The 21,434-nt window shown below is 40.8% G+C and overlaps 1 protein-coding gene across 9 annotated transcripts in view; it reads right to left on the reverse strand.

Moving 5' to 3' along the window:
- ADAMTSL1 (ADAMTS like 1) overlaps positions 1 to 21,434 on the reverse strand; it is an 872,819-nt gene that overhangs the window by 87,081 nt on the left and 764,304 nt on the right. For all 9 annotated transcript variants that reach the window (XM_053205052.1, XM_053205051.1, XM_053205050.1 and 6 more), the window contains one exon: positions 13,738 to 13,865. In XM_053205052.1, the coding sequence (XP_053061027.1) occupies positions 13,738 to 13,865 (128 nt within the window). The remainder of the gene's footprint in view (positions 1 to 13,737; positions 13,866 to 21,434) is intronic.

The raw sequence follows: 21,434 nt of genomic DNA on the forward strand, positions 1-21,434 counted from the left end.
TATAGTCTCCTCTTGTGACAGCTACAGTGATCTTTCTCAAACATGAATCCGATTATGTAACTCTTCAGTTTAAATTATCCAGTGCTTTATCAGTGTGCGTAGAACAAAATTTCAAACTCCTTTTCACAACCAACCGTGTCCTCTATGGGTTCAGGCCCAACTGTCAACCTCTCCTACCTCACTGGAGCCACACTCCCCATCAATCACTGCTCTGGCCACACTGACCTCCTTTCTCTTCCTAAAACATCAGCTCATGTACCAGAGCTCTTCCTTTTCCTGACAGCCTCTAGGTACAGACTTCTGCATGGCTGTCTTCTCCAGTTGTTCCTCAGGTGCAAATAATATCTCCTACTGGGACCTTTCCTAACCACCCCATCTAAATCAGGCATTCCTTTATCCCTGGCCAGTCATTATGTCTCTTACCACCAACTTCATAAACAAAGAAATATCCGAATTTATCATTTATTTGTGTATTCTCTGTCCCCATCCCTCACCAAGTAACCTCCATAAAAGCAGGGATCACATCACTCTTGTTCTCTTCTTTATTCCTACTGCCTAATCCGGGCACACTGGTAGGTCCTCAATCAATATCTAGTAAGTGAATAAATGTGTGCGTTTCGTATGCTATGTGTATTCTGAATTTGTTTTTGCTTTTGTAACAACCCTGAGGCAGGTAAAGTACTTGTTTTATGTAATCAAAGAATTGAGGTTCAGAGAGGCTTCACGGATTGCCCAAGATCACAGAGCAGCAGGTAGTAGGGGTAACCTAGATTTTTGACCTAAAGTCTGGTGCTTGTTATACGGAATCTCCAATCCTTGTCTGTGGACTGGCTGTCTCAGAACTCCCTGGGTACTTATTAAAAACATAATCTTCCTGCTATAATACAAATTGTCCCACTGTGCAATAAAAACAACTGTGCCAATGGAGAAAAGTAGGTAAGGGACCAGAGAGTTTCAGGCTCACAATTACTAAGTTATTTTTCCTATAGGAATTTTAATAATAAAGTTTTTTTTATAGCTGCAAGTGTATAGCTATAAAATTCAAATGTCACTGAATTAAATCCAGCCCTTAATTAATTATATTGAGTTTTTGCTCAAAAGTAATGGCCTTTTGTCCTGTCACTAGAGGTGCTCTCATTTGCAGAAGCTACTTGTACATTTCTCACTACCTTCATGATCCATTGTTAAGACAAATCACGTTACCCAAGTATTTTTAATTATAAAATACTGTTTCTCTTTTTTTTTTCTTTTTAATGTTTATCAATTTATTTTGAGAGACAGAGAGAGAGAGAGCTTGAGCAGGGGAGAGGCAGACAGAGAAGGAGAGAGAGAGAGAATCCCAAGCAGCCTCCGCACTGTCAGCACAGAGCTCCACATGGGGCTCAAACCCATGAACTATGAGATCATGACCTGAGCTAAAATTAAGAGTCAGATGGCTAACCAACTGAGACACCCAGGTGCCCCTGAAAATAATGTTTATCAACCTCTTACATCTATTAGAAAAAGCTTGTATATATTACTGAGTCCCATTCCAGACCTGTTAAATTTGAATCTTAGGTGGTTTAAAACCAGCACACAGGGCAACGACTTTGACTTGGGACACAAAGTTTCTCCCTACCCCAAGAGTAAGGCAACCGTGAGATGGTTTTAGGTCCCCTTTGATTTACTCCACTGTGGTTCCCAAGGAAACAGATTCATCCAATGTGCATAACCATGCCATTCCAGTATACAGGAGAAGCTTTGCCAGTGACAGAGTTCAGACTTCTGATAAAGTTTTCTGTCCTGGAATGGAAGCTATAATCTCCATTTTCAACAAGTTCATAGGTAATTCTGATACACAGCCAGGTTTGAAAATCAACAAATACACTCTTCTGGTTTTTCTGTAACTGATTTCTCTGATTCTGGTGAGTTGGAAAGATTTCTTTTAAGACACCTTTGCTAGTTCCTATTTGAAAATTTCAAGTTGGACCTTGATTTTAATGGTCAGCTAACAACAACAACAACAACAGCACCACCAGCAGCAACAACATGAACCTATTCTAGATCATCTGGATGATGACCTAATAAGTGAGTGCTGCTAAGTGATGCCATGCCTAGGTTTGTGTCTGATTATATTCACGTTAATGAGTTTGACTTGAAAAAAATTTTTTTTAATGTTTATTCATCTTTGAGAGACAGAGAGAGACAGAGCATGAGCGGGGAAGGGGTAGAGAGAGGGAGACACAGAATCCGAAGCAGGCTCCAGGCTCTAAGCTGTCAGCACAGAGCCCGACACAGGGCTCGACCTCACAAACTGCAAGATCATGACCTGAGCCGAAGTCGGACACTCAACTGACTGAGCCACCCAGGCGCCCCTGAGTATGACTTTTAATTATGGAAGTTAATTAAGACGAAAAAAAAAGACTAGAGATGCACAGAGGGAGTGAAATGATAAATTAAATGTTTGTGCTAAGACGATGCTCAAAAACAAAAGTCATGGCATGCTGTACTCAGAATGGCTTTCACAATAGGCAAAACAGAAACGTCCCACGGGACTTGGGCCGTGACGGCAGGGCCTCTGCAGTGTGAGGGGTACCTGGGCTGTCAGGCTGGTGGGCACATGCTGCTGGCAGCTCTTCCCTTCTTCAAGTCAGCATCAGCCAGCAGAGTAAATTCACACTCACTGATGTAAACCGATAGGGTTTATAGATTAGGCTTTCCTTTAATCTATGCATTTCTCTTACAGCTGACTAAGAGCGAGAGAGAAGGAGATTAAGCCTAGTTATACATGCCTAAGAGAAAAGAAATGGAAACAAAGGCAAGTGTTTCCATTTACTGGGCCTAATATGAGGAATCAAGCCCATCCGAGAGAGTCAGACCTAGAAACAGCAGCATGAAGGGAATCGTTTTTGCTCAGTTCAGATCTCATACCCCTTAGCTTTTGGATTATGGTTCCTGTTAGAAGTCATGTGGAAGAGGGGAGATAGAGCCTCACTAGCGATAAGCAAGGGCAGCCCTTGTCACAGGGTGAACGTGAGGCACAGCTAAACCCGTGTGTCGGTATCCAATGGTGTGCTACCTTGTGATGCCTCTACAGCAGAGGAGTTCGGCCACCCAGGCACTGTCCTTACCCTGAAGGATGAGCAATGGAGAGACAGGTATGGATAAATGAGCAGCCCCAGGAGCAAATGCTCAGAAATATATTCCTGGGTGTAGCCTAGGTTCTGGCTCATGCCTCTTTCCCGCATGTGTGGCTCTGGGTAAAATCAAAACCCAATGGGAAAAAATCTGAACATATGTGCCTGAAAAATATCTTTGGCCCAGTATAAAGGTGATTGAGAGAGGAGCCAGAGGAGATGGAAGGTTTGTTTTTTGAGTGCAGCCAAGAACAGAGAGCATTGTGAGTAACTTTTTCTCAGGGCCCAAGTCCAGGCCTCTGCTAATAGGAACTTTGTTTTTAACAGCATGATGCCTTCCATTTTAGAAGCTCCGGCTGAGGCAGATTTACTACTAACCAACTCCTTTCTTCTTCTCAGTCACACAGCTAGGTCACTTCTCAGCCTCTTTGCAGTTAGGTGTGAGCAAGGTACCAAGTTCTAGCTGATGGAATGCGAGAATACCACTTCTTGGCCCTACCTTCGAAATCCATCCTGAGCAATGATTTATTTCAGACTTTATGTGAACAAGAAACAGTCTATCATATTTAGCCATCATATATTTGCATTTTTTTTGTCACAGTAGTTAGCAAGGGCTAATTAATCCAGACTTAGTGAATATCTGTTAACTCATTGAATGAAATGGGTCCTTCTTTCAATTCTCCTAACCTTATGAGTCACAAACATCATTTGAAAATGGTTCTTTACTATTGTGAGCCATCAAAAGTGAATCATACTTCAAAGACTTGAGGTTCTTACTGTGTAGCTGGAGGCAATCTATGCTGGGAAATGTGCATGTGCGTTCATTCCCAGGCAGAATGGGACATGTTGAAGATGACTGTGGTACAGGGCAGTGACAGAAATGGGAACTGCAGGCGGTGGGTTTAGAGACTACCTGAGAGCTCCAGAAAGGATGTGCCAACGGCACATAGGTTTGAGATTCTGAAGCCTGAACTAGTGATTGGCAGAATCCTCCTAGGGTACCATTCAGGTATGGACTCTGGGTAACATGCATGAGGACTGAGCAGCAAAAAAAAAAAAAAAAAAAGCGTGATAAACTAGTGATGTCTACAGTGGGCATGGGCACGAGAAGGGGCAGCCCACACATCAGGTGTCTGGACTCCATCACTGGAGAGTGACCTTAGGCAAGTTATTTAATCTCTTTGTGCCTTGGTTTTCTACTTCTATGACTGCAGAGAAGAATAGACACATTAATGTATGTAAAGCTGTTAGAAGGATTCCTTAGCACAGTATGAGGTTTGAATAAATGTTAGCGATTATCAGCATCAGATCTGCAAAATGGGAGGAAATGCTGTGACGGTGTTGGGAACTTCTGGTAAACTAAGAAGCAAGTTTAAAGAAAATAAAGAGGAAATGAACAAGAAAACAGAGAAGGATCAAATCTGTTAGTGAGAAGGAACTCAACTGTTTCAATTTTGAAAAACTGTGAAGGTTTCAGGATAATTACAAAAAGAAGAAATTTAAATACGATGGATTCTCCCGAAACTGCCATCAGCATCTGGACAGACACAGAGAGCTTAAAAGTCACCCCAGGATTGGTCTTGTTGGAGACCCCAGAAAGCATCTACTTGCAGAGAAATGAGACTGCGTATGCTAGGCTGACTTGCCAGGGACCCCTGCAGTACAGTTCAGGAAGCCAGCTGTGATAGCCAGTGGCCCCAAATCTCAATTCAGGAGAAAGGTGAAGAAGGTAGTGACACCCACTAATGAAAAGATTATTCAGCAATGAGGTGTTACAAATGTCACATACTTTCAATATCTAAAACAAAGCAAACTGTATTCAGCCCAGATTTAATCAATGGATGATGTCTTGTAATAAATGAGACTATCCAAACAATGCCATAAGAAATGCTCACTTCTGTAAGTATCACCGGTTTCTCACACGGGCCACTGGAGGTAAATCTGCAAAAGCTCTCTGAAGTGAGAATTCCTGGTTGAAGAATTTGAGACTCATGAGTTAAATACAGTTAACCACGATCAGTGCGATCTCATAAAAGCCCTTATAAATACCAACATCTTAGACATCTGAAATTAGTAATGATGGATACTGACTATTACCAGTTACCATCCCGTGCCGGCCAGAAACTTTTCAGTATCTGGCTACCTGGCAATTTCAACAAGAGTTGCTTTGTTACAGATAATAGTTATACTGAAAAGCATGATTTTTTTCCCCTTAGTCTGGTTCTCCTTCCAAATACCTTTCACATTTTATAGCTCAGGAGTTTTTAACTCCTTCCTGTCCTGCTGTCTCTCATGTGGGGTCTCCTCCTCTTCCATCTCCTGCCTCCTGATTGGCATCTGATCTTTCAGTCCACTCTGCTTACCCTGTCCCCTTTCTCATCACTGGTCCTTTGGAAAACTTTCCTCTCACCTATTATTTTTCTAAGACATCACTGCAAAAGCTGTACTTCTTTGCTATCTAGTCTTCTGGTTTTCCAAAGAAAGGAATAAATTTGTAAATGCTAGGATTTCAGGTACGGGGAGTTTATAGCTGGTAGTGGTGGTGGAGTGGGGACTGCTGTTCTTGATTTGCATGTAAGAAATTCATAGGAGTCTTAGGTCTTCAAGAGACTCACGTGTGCATCTGTTTAAAACCCCTCTGTTTATAATAAGGACACAGATTTATAGTTCTAAATCTGTTTCTAAATTTTGAAATGAGGCAAATACTTTGCCTAGAATCCTATTTATTCCATTATTACAATAGTTTCCTTTTTTTGTAATAGCAAAAAATAAATGCTTCTCTTTCATCCAAATTGCTACATGGTTTTAGTTAGTGTAATCTAATAAATTATTATGCTTTGCATAATACTCTGACAACACTGGGAAATGTGGTGTAACATGTAATCAGAGAATACAGAAAACAAAATACAGAAACCAGACAGTACTGGTAAACTCCAGGCTATGTTCACAGCACAGACATGTTTAGCCTCAAAATAATTTTTTTTAAAGTTTGAATTAGTTGAGCTTAGTTAAAAATGGAGATCTGTGTCTGTTTTGGTTTGGCTTATCTGGAAAAATTAGAAGGTCTATCTATATGCATTTTCTATGTCAACAGTTAGATGAAAATGAGCTATGCCTTTCAGACAGGGTATGCTAGGCAGAATAATGCCCCCCACCCCCCAAAGATGTCTGCATCCTAATCCTTGGAATTGGTGTTCATGTTATGTTGTGTGGCAAAAGGAAACTAAGGTTGCTAACCAGCTGACTTTAAAATAGGGAAATTATTCTAGAGTATTTAGGTGGGCTCAGTCTATCATATGAGCTATTAAAATCAGAACAGGGAGAAGTGTGTCAGAGAGAGGCATCATGAGAAGGGCTCAGTCCACCATTTCTAGCTTTGAAGATGGACGAAGAGGGCCAGATGCCAAGCAATGCAGTAGCTTCCAGAATCTGGGAATGGCACCCTGTTCATAGCCAGTAACAAAACAGAAACCACAGTCCTAGGTAGCAAGGAATTAAGTATTGCCAACGATCTAAATGAGCAAAAAACGAAAAGCAATCTTCCCTAGAGCTTTCAGAAATGAATGCAGCCTGTTGACATCTTGATTTTACCTTGTGAGACTGTACTAGACTTTGACCAAAGAACTGTAAGATAATATATTTGTGTTGTTTTGACAAAGTTATCACTACAACAAAGAAGGTATATAAATGACTAGTAAGCACAAAAAAGATACTTGACATCATTAATCATGAGAGAAATAGAAATTAAAATCACAATGAAATATTCTCATTCATGAGCATGGTTATAATAAAAAGAATGGACAATAACAAGCATTGGCGAGGATGTGGAGAAACTGAAACTCTCATGCATTGCTGGTGGAAATGCAAAATGGTTCGGCCACTTTGGAACACAGTTGGTAATTTCTTAAAAAGTTAAATCCAAATGTGGCACATAAACCAGCTATCCCACTTTTAGGTATCTACTCCCAAGAGAAAGGAAAACATAATTCCACACTGCATGTGAATGTTCACACAGCATTATTCACAACATACAAAAAGTAAAAACAACCCAAATATCCATCAACTGATGAATAAATGTGGTATATTCATACAATATGGAACAGTATTCCACCATAAAAAATTTAGCAGATGTGTTACAATGTGGATGATGTTTGAAAACGTTATGCTAAGTGAAAGTAACAAATGACCATGTATTGTGTGATCCATTGATATGAAATTCCCAGAATAGGTACATCGATGCACACATACATCAGTGCTTGCTTAGAGCTAGAGGAAATGGGGGGACTAGGGAGTGATAGTTAAAGGGTATGGATTTTATTTTCAGTATAATGAAAATGCTCTAAACTTGAGCAAGGTGATGGATGTACAACTTAAGGTACTAAAAGCCATTGAATTATATACTGTCAATGGCTGAATTGTGTAGTATGTGGATCATTTTTAAAAATTTTAAATAATTTAATAATTTAAATAATATTTTTAAAAAAAACAATAACCTTGGATCAGAGTGATGGTTACACAACTTAAAAATTTGCTAAAAATGGGGCGCCTGGGTGGCTCAGTCGGTTAAGGCTCTGACTTTGGCTCAGGTCATTATCTCATGGCTTGGGGGTTCAAGCCCTGTATTGGGCTCTGTGCTGACAGCTCAGAGCCTGGAGCCTGCTTCAAATTCTGTTTCTCCCTCTCTCTCTGTCCCTCCCCTGCTCACGCTTTTTCTCTGTCTCTCAAAAATGAATAAATGTTAAAAAAAAAAGTAAAAAAAATTTGCTAAAAAAAATCACTGAATTGCACTGACAATGGGTGATATAAATTATACCTTGATAAAGCTGAAAAAATAGTTTTAACCCAATTTAATCTATTTGTGATGATTCAGGAACATTGTGACTATTAATTATTTGGCACCAAAAATGAGAGGAATTGGGATTTCTTTGACCTTGCTATCCTGTTTAAGTTGGTGTGCCTTTAGTATAAACATTGTAGGGCCTAAGGTGGTGGTCAGGGCTCAGACTCCTTTTCAGAACATTCCCAGGCTGTGTGGCTTCCTTCTACTCTCTTGTTTTCAATACCATTTCCTAAAGATATTTTTTGCCATTGTTAGTGTGTCATTTACCTCTTCTAACGATTCAGGTGGAGTCTATGATTTATTGGAAGACTAAGGCAGCAAGTGGTGCTGTCCTCGCTTTTTCTGCATGTTCCACTGCAGAATCCTAGACAAGTGACCCCACATCTAGTACAACCATGTGATGCTGCAGTGTTTCTCAGAAACAACTAACCCAGGCTATGCTATATCCTGCTATCTGTGCAACCACCCATCCTTCCCTCATTCCTTCGGACAGATGTGGGCATTGCTTTTTCAGAATTTGAGACAGGCTAGTTTGGATCATTTGTACTTTTTATGTTTGTTTATTTTGAGAGAGCACGTGAGCAGGGGAGGGGTAGAGAGGACAGAGAGAATCCCAAGCAGGTTCTGTGCTGTCAGCGTGGAGCCCAATGCAGGGCTCCAGCTCATGAACTGTGAAATTATGAACTGAGCTGAAATCAAGAGTTGACGCTTAACTGACTGAGCCACCCAGGGGCCCCAGGATTGTGTGTACTTCATTTCCTTTAGTCTACTGAAAAGCAGAGCAGGTTAGTTGGATTCTCCTGCTAAATTCATGCCCATTTTATCTAAGTTCTGTAAAGACTAGTGCTCTGTAGTGGGCAGGCTACACATCTGTGCATACAGAACAAAACTTAAGGATGCTGATTACTCAGGATTATATCAGATAATAAAATCCCTTCATGGCAGCTTGGATTAGTCAATGGCCAATACCCTGTGGTCCAGAGCACCATCTGGAACATAGCCAAACTTGTCTACCTTTCCCTCCGATCCAGAGCACTGGAGAAAACCTCCCTTTGTTTTTGCCACTGGTGACGAAACCCTCTCTAGCCATCTGTAAAGAAAAGCCCTTCTCTGGTTAACAGAATTGCTGGCTAAAAAAAATTCAGAAATGCCAATTTAAAATGACTTACATTATAAAACCTTACAAAACTGCTCATCTTTTATTGCAGCTACTAAATCATGATGGGGAGGGGGCAGAGAAAGAAGAATTTCAAGGACAACTGCCTTTTTATTTTCCTTTTTCTTTTCTGTGATCTCTTTATTAGACACAGTATGTGTCAGCTATTCAACTCATCAAAAAGCAGAAAAGCATGCCAGGAAAGGAGAAATATTTTCTGTCTCTCTCTTCCTGTGAAAACTTCAGATGAGCTCATCTGTGTTCTCTCCTTTCAATGAAAGATAAGCTCATCCCTCACCTTCTTCCCATTTTCCAGTGATGATGTCAGGCAGGCCTTACAGTATCTCTTTTGTGATCTTATAAAATCAATGACAACCAAACACGTTTCCCTCATGGCTATGACCTCATCCATGGTTTACACCTGGACAGGACTCATCTGCATTGGTAAGTAGAGCTAAACTCCACTGATCCAGACTGAAGCAATTTGCCAGGAAACTACTGCTTTCCTTCAAAACCCTGCTTTACCATTCAGCTTGGTTTCTGAGCAACCTGGCTGAGTGTTGAATCTGACTAGTCAAGAGGGTTCTCCAATATTTGTGCCCATCTCTGTGCACACCAGAAACTCTCCTTTTACCCAGAACTGTCTATACCTCATGTAAAGTAATAAATACTTCAAAGAGTTACGTATGTGACATTTTGGGGATAATCTTACACTCCTCCCTCCCTCCTATTACCCTTCCATCCACCGTATGCTACTGTCATCTACATTCTGAGCAGTGAAACACGTATCCAATTAAGTCACTTTAGGACAGAAAGGAATTTTGTGCCCCTGTGTTTACATGGCTGTGGGCTTCCATTCTGAACCAGGGAGGTTGACAGGAGGCTATCTCCATACTGAGAAGCAAAGTAGTCTCAAATCTCTGAGACTCAAAGATAAGTCAGCACATAATGGATGGGTTTGAAGAAAAGCAAAAGGATACTGAAGAAAATATTTTATAGGACCGAATAAGGCAGAAGGAGGAAGATTTGGCTGTAATAGCATGTCTGAAGCTGAATTGCGTTTAAAGAAAAATTGTGTAGAGAGTAGCAATGGACCAAAAATGAATCTGAGAAGCAGAAATGGGGCACACTCCCTATAGAGGATGGGGCAACTCAATGGAAGAGGTCTGGTTGTGAGCCAAGGAGAGCTCATCAGGCCCCCTTTCCTGTGGCCCATGTGAAATATTCCTTACCACAAGCTGTCTCCCTTCCTCTGAATCCAGGAAGGCCGGCCCTTTCCAGATGGCTAATTCAACTTCCCCAGCTGGCATTGAGACATTGAGAGCAAGGTGTTCTACAAAAGGTTTGTGAGCATTCCAGTCTCTGAGAAGGAGTCTTCCCTACTGTAAAAACAACTTGGCTTTTGTTTTATGTGTTATCCTCACAATAATAATAGCTAACAAATATTGAGTGCTTGCTATTTTCCAGGCACAATTATCAGCATTTTATATGAATGAATGTATTTAATCTTCGCAAAACCCCACTGAATCGTGTGCTAGTTTAATCACCATTTACAAACGAAGAGGCCAAGTCAGAGAAGAGTAAAGAAGCTGCTCAAGGGTATATAGCCAGGAAGCGACAGAGCCAGGATTCCAATCCAGACCATGAGGCTACAGAGCCCTCAAGCTTAACTGTCAGGCTCTGTTTGCTCTTGTGAATTATTATGAACAAATTTCCCCATTTCTGGTCAACTCAGGCACACTGGCCAGACCAAAGTTCAAAATCGTGGACACACCTGAGTATCTTGAGTCTCAAAAAGATGTTTTTCCCTTTTGGTCTAACATTTATACTGAAGTCAAGGAAAACACACACACACACACACACACACACACATACACACACACACAAAACCTGCCATGTTTTTAGATGTGCATAAGCACTGAGATTTTACCATGAAGATTTAAACAAAATTTTTTAAATATTTATTTTAAAGAGAGAGAGAGAGAAAGAGAGAGACAGAGTTCGAGTGGAGGAGGGGAAAAGAAAGCAATGGAGACACACAATCTGAAGCAGGCTCCAGGCTCTGAGCTGTCACAGCACAGAGCCCAACGCAGGGCTTGCACCCACAAACTGTGAGATCATGACCTAAGCTGAAGTCGGAGGCTTATCTGACCGAGCCACCCAGGTGCCCCTTACCATGAAGATTTAACTGCAAGTGAGCTGAATCAGTTCCTAAGTCTGTACACAGAGTTTCAATATGAAGACTTATAATGAAAAATACGTAGAAGCAAACTTGGACTAATGTTTTACACATTTTAGAATTGCTTTCAGGAGGTATTTCATTTTAGAAGAGCTAGAGAAAGGAAACATTTATCAAGTGTGAACTATGTGCCTGGCATTGGGCTAGGGGCTTTTTCACATGCACAATCTTATTTAATTCACAAAATCCCATAAAATATTATTAATTTCATTTTTACAGATGAGAATGAAAACTCAGTGAGGTTGCATACTTTGTTCAAGATAAGCAGTATAATTGGTAATCAAATTTAGAAACGCTTGACATCCATTTCCCCCTTAAATTTAGTGTATATTTGGGTGGTATTTTATATGCTGCTACATAGGATCTTGCATACATTTGAAGGAAATTATAATTATCTCTCGATTCTAGGTAGTCCTGTATACATCTATTGCCTTTACTAGTCTGTAAGCATTATGGAGCACAAAACTCAGGCCTTATTTATTGCTCATTGTTCCCCAGTACTTGGCAGAGGGTGTGCTTAGAACGGTAGCTGGTGTGCCACTTAATACTATGTGTTGACATTGGCACAGGTGTAGCAGATAATTCCAGGTAAAGACACAAATACAATCTTAAGGCAACATATGCACATTTTGAGCCTTAATTTTTAGTGGGACTATTGGATTCGTGAGCACACCTGAACAAACCCCACCACTGAAGTACAAGGGCACAGTCCTAGGTGTGGTGTTTGTGATCAAATTCATAGGCCAAACCCTTTTCTTCCATTCCCTAGTGCCTCTTTTGCTGCTCTCTCTTTTCTGGCTTTGAACACTTTGGCAGCCTCCAATAGCTCTTCTCCAAAGAGTTGAAGACAAGTCTGATGTTACAATTGCCTTACTTAATTCCAGACAGGTTTCCATTAATCGTATTAAATTCAGGTGAACAAAGGGTATTTAGTCTGTGACGGAGCTGAACCGTATCAGGATAAATATAAACAAGAGAGTTAGTTCCGTAACAGCCACTCTTTGCCAACAATTGGAAGCATGTCAGCAGTGCCCTTGCTACGGCAGGCTGGAGTGTGGAAGGCAGAAGAGATTTTAGGAGATTGGTGCTGTGCATCTGGACTCTGTATAAAGAGGGGAATAAAGATTGTAGCTGGAATACATTAGGAGAAAAGTGTTCTATTCACACACACAAAATAGGCATTAAAATTATCAGTCTTTAATCTACCCCTGGGCCCCTCAGCTTGCCTTATTCACTGCTGACTTTCATCTTCCCTGGAAAGCCTCCTGCTAAAGGTCCCTTTTCTGATCAGCCTTAGGTCATGGGGGCAGAAATGCTGTTGCTAAACAGATATGCAAGGGAGTAGCATGTGTGACTGGAGAACAGTGTGACAACATAATCCCAGCATGGACTGATGAGGTCAGTGTGGGGTGATGTTGGCTTTTCTAGCATCTACTGAATCATCTGACGGGAGCAGCAACTGAAAAGAATAAATACAAACACATGCAACATACTGCCAAAAAGACTGCCTGGCCCAGATCTGAGAAAAAAGATCCTCCTTTGGTAGGATAGGTGGATAGGGAACAATGAGCTGGGAGTTAGGAGGCCTCATTCCCTTCTTATCTCTACAACCAGCTGAGTGGTTGCATGACCTCAGCTTACCTGGCCTCTAAGAAATGAGGGCACTGGTACAGTTGGTATCTAAGGTCTTTTTCAGTTTCACAGGCAAGGATTTGTGTCCTATGTAAATGAGGTTTTATAAAGTACATGATGACAAGACTACAACCTTGGGAGACATCATGTTCTGCATTGCAATGTTCTTACATCACATGTGTGTGTAGAATGTTTTGCCTGACCTTTATGGATAAGGGGAAAGTGTTGGCAGGTGCAGTACAGCAAGAGGTTTAAATAAAACAGAATCAGAGAGAAGAACACTCCTGCTTTAAACCATGACCACAGAATTCCAACTACCCATGAGTCTTGAAGTGTTCTTTGCAACAGGTGTAACAAGGAGAAATGACAGGTCATGGCTCACGTTCCCTAACATGTTATTTACTAGTACACAACTCCTTTGCTTATGTTGTTCTTTCTTTCTGGAATATGTCACCCACCTATACTTATCAAAGTCCATTCATTCTGACTCTGACATCTCCCAGATGGGATGAAATGTCCTTGCACACCCTTAGGTTATCATTTACAGCACTTATTTCATTCACTCATTCATTCATTCATTATACTTCATATTATACTTCATCTCCATTTAATTATAACTATAGCTTATAACCTTTCTGAAGGCAGTGTCTAAATCTCATTTATGGATGTGTTCCTGGGCCGGCTTGGCACACTGTAGGTATCTACTCAATAACGGCACAGCAGCGAGTCAAACTACACAGGATTTTCATGTTACCTGCTAATGTGACGGCAATGGAGACAGAGTCATATCCCAAGGCATTTGTGGCATTGCAAGTGTAGAAACCCACATCAGCTTCCACTGGTGCCAGGATCTGTAAGGAATCATCTGGCTGTAGAAGAATCCTGGAGCAACAGAAAAGAAATGTAGACCTGGTCATGTCAGTTGACTCCTTTTTGGCATTTAATACTGGTAAGGCAGGAAAGAACAGTGTTTTAAGACAGAGACAAACCAGCCACAGTGACACTCAGGAACCCAGGCTCTCTTGCCACTATGGTGTGATTCTGATAGCAACCCCAAACGAGCCTTTTGATTGCTTAATCAGCTTGTTGATTACTTGATCTAAAAATACGAGTTGGAGTAGATAGCAGATGTGTGCTGAATACATAGAACACCCACAACAGGGATAAGAGGGGATGTTGGAATGAATGGTGCAGATGGATTTGGAAAAGGCTTATTATGGAAAAGGAAAAATCATAAAGGAGGACTGGGGCTTTATTGGATGGTGAACAGTAGGCAGGGCTTCCAGATATGGAGAAAGGCATCTGGAGTAAAGACTCAGAGGTGAGAGGAAGCGAAAAGTCAAAAATATTGATGAGAGAATCTTGATGCATATGTTTGAAGGAAATTGTATGCCTAAATACCTCTCAATTCTAGGTAGTCATACATTCATCTATTACCTTCAGAGCCTGTGAACATTAGGGGGTGTAAAACTCAGATCTAATTATTTCCCATAATACTTAATGAAAGACCCTCTGTAGGGGAGGTGCACAACAGAATGAAGGCAAAGCCTGCCCTTTAGGGCAATGGTAGAGAATTCCAGAATAATCCCCATCTAGTTCAGACACTTTGCTTCCCCTGAAAAGAATTATAAGAATCACATTGTGAGTGTCTAACATGAGCTTCAAAACCCACTCCAGTCTCAGTCTACTATTTTTTCTTTTCTGGATTATGTCATTTCTGAGAACTAGCTGCTACATCATGGCAGTTAGTGACTAATGATGACTTGAAACTGATATCTTGGTGATTTGGTGAGGCTGATAACTGGAATCTGTTGATGGAGGTGGGGATCCAGACGGAAGGGAGGAGAACAGGGTAGGAGGCTCAGAGATCCAGGGCCTGGACCTGCCAGGGCCTTAGGTTTGTAAACCATTCAACGCACAGAAATGCCTTAGAGGTGGCTTGTGGCCTCCTATAGTCAGTCATTTCCATCTTTGTGATAATTTCCACCTCCCTAGTTTCAAAAGGCCCAAAGATCTGTTTACCTAATATCACATTAACATCCATCTGTAGGAGGTAAGTTGGAAACAGGGGTCATTTTTCAGGAAAGGGGGAAAAAGCACATGAAAATGTCAGAAGAACTCACAAGACTTGGTGGTGAAATTAACACTAGGAGTCAGACCTCCTGCCCCAACAACACGTTCTCCCCACTATACAATTCTTTTCTTTCTTCACTATTTCTCCTGTTGGGTCCTCTCCAGACTCTATGGGACTGGCAGTTTGGCACTGCCTCTTGTCAGCTCTTAGTTATTCTGAGGTGGGCGACCTGTCTGGCAATGAATCAGGCTCCCTCAAATCTGTCTTTGGCCTTGGGCCTATTGCACTGCTTATTCTTACTTCCTGTCAGGAGAAAGGCAGGAAGGGGGGAAAGCAAGGCTTACATGTTTCAATCTTCAATCTAGTTATGCAGTTCTGATAAAAATGGGGAAGGAAATAGAAAACCTCAGCTAAAGGGAAGTTTCTGGATGGTCTGTGTTTGATTCAGTGCCATTCCAGACCATCACCTTTACTGCTGAGGACAGTCAAGCTTTTATGGCATTGAACTGGAGCTGAAGCTTCAAGAGGGATGGGAGAGACACCATGGTAAACTGTGGTAAAACTCATCCACTCGTTCATTCACACATCCATCAAATGTGAAGTGCTTTTTCTCTAAGTCAAACAATTACATGTTAGTTTCTTTCAAAGAAGCTAATAAGAGAAAGATGACTATCCAAATTTCTGACCTCTGGTAAACCACATAATATGTAATAATGTCACTAAGAGGAATCTTAACAGACACCACATATTATCATTGTTAAATCCCTTCGGGTATTCAGACTGTTTTAAGGAAAATCAAAGACTGACTTTATGATATAAATCCTATGATGTCCAGGAACATGTATGCCTCCATAATGATTTCCAAACAGCAATAATAAAAGCAGGCTTAATCAAATTTCATGATGACTGAGTTTAGTCAATCATTATTCAGTTTTACTACAATCAAAGGGTAGGGATTAGAATTTGCTACATTCCCAAGTCCATTGGTATAGTTGCCTCCTTAAAACCAGCACCCTCTCTCTCTTCCCTACAGAAAGGTATCTTGAACATTCAGAGCAGGAGGCTAGAAGACAGGTCTTCTGAACTTTATTTTGGTCCTGGTACTGCTTAAGTAGTCACCACTGGCAAATATCTTTACCTTCCTACATTTCAGCTTATCAATATCTAAAACTCAGTTGAAGTAGGTTTTCCTACTCAGAGGAAATTATAAAAACAAGGTATATAAGGAATTTCCAGACTATCTTTTGGTATTTCCAATGATGCTTTTATAGGTAACCTTGGACATTCTGAATGAAGAATTCAATGCAAGGAAGGACAGGAGTGGTAAGATTGTAAGAAAGGAAGAGATGCTATTGGCCAATTCTCTCCAGCCCCCGATTTATTAGATCTCCATATTCAGATCATTTTTTCCCCCATAGAACTACTGTATCTGCCTGATCTTATGCAGGAAGTGTAAACCACAGTGGGTCTGAACCACCTACTTTTTAAGGTGGGGGTTAGCTTTTGCACAGGTGCTACTGAGTGAGCCATAATGCTTTCTGAGCCGGTCTAAAGCTTGGAAAAGATTTCCACAAAGGTGATCAAGAGGAGGAGGAGAGCTTTCACACCAGGCTAAAAGCCATAAGGGATGGCAATAGTGGGAATGGAAAGGAATGAACCTAAGCCTTGATATTCACCATTTGCATGTTCTTTTATTCCATAAAATGTACACATAGAGATAAAGAAGATAACAAAACCTACATGGGACAAAACTCTGAAATCGTCACTTATTGCATATACTTACAAATTATTTATACTCATAAAACTGAACCTTTTAGCCAAAGGGGGGGCTACAGAGTTATTTGGTAGCAGAGTCAGAATTTGAAGTGGAGATTCTCAGTCTAGCATTCTTTTTTTCCATTTATCATGTCTTTGATATGTCCTTCACATTGACAGTTGGGGGTTTGGAGCCTGCCACCAGGGGGAGCAGTAGTTATGGAGAGGGTTCCCATGCAGGGCTCTCTAGGAAACATGACAAGGCAAAGGAAAGGGCTTGCTGTGGAGAATGAGGTCGGCTTTAGTCTCTTTATCTAGCCTGGCATCTAGGGAGAGAGATTCTTGGGGACAAAACGTTTTCTTTGTATTTCAGGCGTCTACTCTATTAATTTAACTTAATTTGTTAGTAGCTGATTTCTGTCAGCTTGTATTTAGTTTTTAGATTTGACAGGCCTGTTTTAGAATGCACAGGCACAGAAACATAGTGCTGCTTTCCAAGCAAAACCAGAAAGGTTTCTCTGGGGTTGTTTTGGAATTTAAGGAATCAGAGAATGAGGGGACATGAAATGGGGCATAATTAAAGCCTACATGGAAAATGGTCCTGTGGTCACATTAGGTATATTAATACTAGCTGCTTTTCTCCCATACCCCTACCCCACTTCCCTTTTGGTTTAATGAGCTAAAACTTAACTGCTTTATTTCTTTGGTCATAGTGTTAGCCAGAAAATAAAGGAATTTGCTTTTCTGGTGGCCTTGTAAGCTTCTTTGTGACAGAATGTCTTCTCAAGCATTCTAGCAATGAAGGAGCAGCTGAGAGAGTAAAAATAATTGCTATAGTTACAGAAGTATGGCCCTGATCAACCTTGTGAGTAGGATATGGACAGTGTCCATGGGCCAGTCCTATCAAGGACAAGCTCCTTGAAGTGAAGTTATCTCCTCTGCATTTGTAATGGTAAGAAAGTACTCTTATTTGAAAGTACTCTTATTGAAAAAGAGGTGGCTCTGGGGTCTAAAAGAAAGCTTCTAGCAATTCTGAGAGTGGGGTGGTATCATGATGCCTTCCTCTGAATCCTTGGTTCAGCTGTGAACACTACAGTCTTGTGCAGGCCCATCTCTCAAAGTGACCTCCATGACCAACCATGTCTAGCTGCTATGGAGAGGAAGGGTTCTGATTTCAATCAAGAGAGACAGAGTCATGTGGAGGTCGTGGGTAAGCTTTTCAACTCTGAGCCTCTAAGTTCTTTCTGCAAATGGAGGATAATACTGACCTCAGACAATTCTTATAAGAATCAAAGAGACCCATTCTTATGGTTAAGTAAAATAAATAAGTTTCAACATCAAATGCATTTAACAAATTGGTATTTTTTAAAAATGATTCAGGTGGTAGTCACCTATGTTATCATCTTGGAACTCCTTTTTGAGAGGAAATTTTAAAGGTCTGGACACAGAAACAGCCATTGGCGACACAGGCCACGATGCTGTACCATCTCAGGCCTCCCACCATGACAAGCAAGCATTTAAAAAAAAAATTTTTTTTTAAGTAAGCTTCATGTCCAGCATAGAGCCCAATGCAGGGCTTGAACTCATAACCCTGATATCTAGAGTCAGACCAAGCCACCCATGTACCTCTGATAAACAAGCATTCTTAGACCCATTTTAGGTCTCAACACAGGACTGGATGCTGGAAATCATAGGTACATTCTTTCTCTTTAGAACAGTATCTTCCTCTCATCCTTGAAAACTTAACCTGTCCCACATCCCAGCAGAAACTTGTTGCTCTAGTCAAGATGGCCTCTTTGGCTCTCCTTGTCATTAGCTTGGGGCTGAATTCATGCTCTTTCTCCTCCCATCTATCCTTCCAAATTCTCCCTTTCAGTTAAGAATGAGTCAAGTTTTACCACTTGTGTTACCACTGTCCACAAGAATTTCTTCCTTTCCTGATCATCCAGAGTTGTTCTGAGCTGTCCTACAAAACCTTTTCTACTCTACGAGGTCTCATTTTTTCAGTTAGGTGGTAAACTAATACTTCAAGGGCTGAGAGTTTTTTTTACCTCTTTCATAGTTCCCTCTTCAATAGTTCCCTAGCACAGTGCTATCATGCTGGATAGAGACTTCAGAATAATGGAGCTAAAAATGATCATGCTGACAATATAGCATAGTGGTTAAGAGAATAGACTCTGCAGGCAAGCTGCCTGGGTTCCAACCCCAGCTTTACTCTTAGTCACTTTGTAACCTTGGGCAAGTCATTTCTTAACTTCTGAATGTCACAGTTTCCTTACCTATAGAATGAGGAGAATTATAGCACCTATCTAAGATTGTTGGGACTATTCTACCTGTGCTCAGGTATTTAAAGATTGCACATGATCTGTTGGCATGAGCACTGGGTGTTGTATCTAAGCCAATGTGACAATAAATTATATTAAACAAAACAAAAACAAAGCAAATGATTGCCCAATGTGTTAAAACCTATGGAAATACAGGTTGTTGTTGTTATTGACATGACCATCACTGTTATCATTCACTCTTCATGTCTGAGCCTATGTATTTTGGATGCTGTGAGGAACTGTTCTGACAAGGGTAAATGACTGAGAAATGTAGAAGTTTCAAGGAATGAAACCAGGTACGTGGAAGTGGGTGGACAAGGGTTTTTTTGTGTGTGAATGAGCAGGGAGTGAGCCACAATGCCTTTACCTTGGTGGTAGCACTGGGGGTGGAAAGGAGGAGCAGAGACTGAGGTCACATGGCATGTCAGGTTGGCAACCATCTCAGTTCTATTCCTGACTCCAAAATTTCTGAATAAGTACAACTACTTATTTTCATAACTGCTTTAACACTATTAACCAAATGCTGAAATCTTAGAACGCTTAAAAAAAAGCCAGAATCCTGCAATTGCCAAAAAAAAAAAAAGTATATAAATAATCAGTAAAAGAATGAGATTTGGTAAAAAGTGAGTCTACAAGGAAATACATGAAGTGAAAGCCAGCTGTGTAAAGAACATCAGCTCCAAACTCTTAGGAAAAGATGCTGAGGACTCTTACTTACTCTGAAATGCAGGTGGTTTTTTTTTCTCTGCCTAGAAATTTTTTAGATTAGGATAATTAAATCTAGCACAAAGGGACAGTGGGGGCTGTTACTTATTAGAAAGTGTATAAGCTTTCTACAATTTTATTATGTCATCCTATTAGATTGATATTTTTATCCCTTTTGAGAAAGAAAGCAAAAGCTCAGAGAAGGTAAGCAACTTGCTCAGCTAGTGCATGGTGGAATCAGGAATGGGGAGTGAACTTTGACCCTTAAAAAAACTGACCATATCCAGGCATCCACTGGGGCCTAATAATAAGCCATGTGGTTTGGCTTCATTTTGGTGGGGGGTAATTTGTGCCAAGGTTTGTAGTTACTCAGGGAAATGGACAATAACTAACAAGAATATTCTGGATTTTAAATAACTAGAAGGCATGTGGTTTGGCCTCATTTTTGTTGGGGGGGGGTAATTTATGCCAAAGTTTGTAGTTACTCAGGGAAATGGATAATCACTCACAAGAATATTCTAGATTTTAAATAGCTTGAAGCTGGAGGAAAAAAAGAATGCTGTGAGAAGACCTCCTCTGTGAGCAAGAATTTTTTTTTTTCTGAAACCAAAAATTATAGTAGCCTAGAGACTTGCAAGGGAGAGTTTTGTTTTGTACAGATATTTTGGGGAACCGATTTGAGGTTCACGAAGAGTTTCATATCACCATTTGGCTAGGGCAACTTTTTATAACCTTGGCTGTTTTTAATGTAATTGCCAACTAAAAGTTATTTGATGCTGGAAGCTTCAGGGTTGCTCCAGGTGGAAGTATAGAAAATATTCTTGGAATGGGAAAGGCCACCTGACCACACATTCTTAACCCTGTCCTAGTAGTTTCTGCCAAACTCTTCAACATCTTTCTCTTCAGAAACTCATGAAATCTTGAATTTGCTAATACTTGTAGTTTTATTTGCTAGCTGGGTAATTCATTTCAAACTGTCAAGCTATGCATGAAATGACTCTGACTTGATTTCCTCTTGGCCTGGGAGAGGGATCAAACTCTGGTCAGCTGCCACCTGCTTTTGTCAACAGAGTTTTATTGGAACACCAGCATGCTCATTTAAGTGCTTTCTATTACTGCTCTTAGGGTACAATGGCTGAAATGAATGGTTGGGACAAAGATAGGATGGCCTGCAAAGCCTAAAACATTTATTATCTGGGCCTTTACTAGAAGAGTTTTCTGGCTCTGACCTAGAACATAGAGGAATTTTCGCTTCAGGTTTGTTTCAGTGCCTTCCTCATTTATATAACCACGTTAACCACTTTATCGGAACTCTGCCTTTTTCTAGGACCATTTTTCTAAGAAGAATAAATGCTAGAGGGATCTTTGGATACCTCCTAACCTTTTGGGGAACAGAGAAGGCTGGACTCTAAGCTTCATTTGTGCCACCTGGTTGTCACGATCTTGTGTCCTCTGATGCTCTTGTGACCTTTGCATTGACCTTCAATACTTCTCCCCCCCCCCCCCCCCCGCCACCGAGACCCAGGTATTTACTGGGATAGCCCCCTTTCCTCTGACTTACTATTCCTATAGTTTTCAACTGGGAAAAACATT

Source organism: Acinonyx jubatus, chromosome D4 (assembly GCF_027475565.1).
Source record: "Acinonyx jubatus isolate Ajub_Pintada_27869175 chromosome D4, VMU_Ajub_asm_v1.0, whole genome shotgun sequence".
NCBI lineage: Eukaryota > Metazoa > Chordata > Mammalia > Carnivora > Felidae > Acinonyx > Acinonyx jubatus.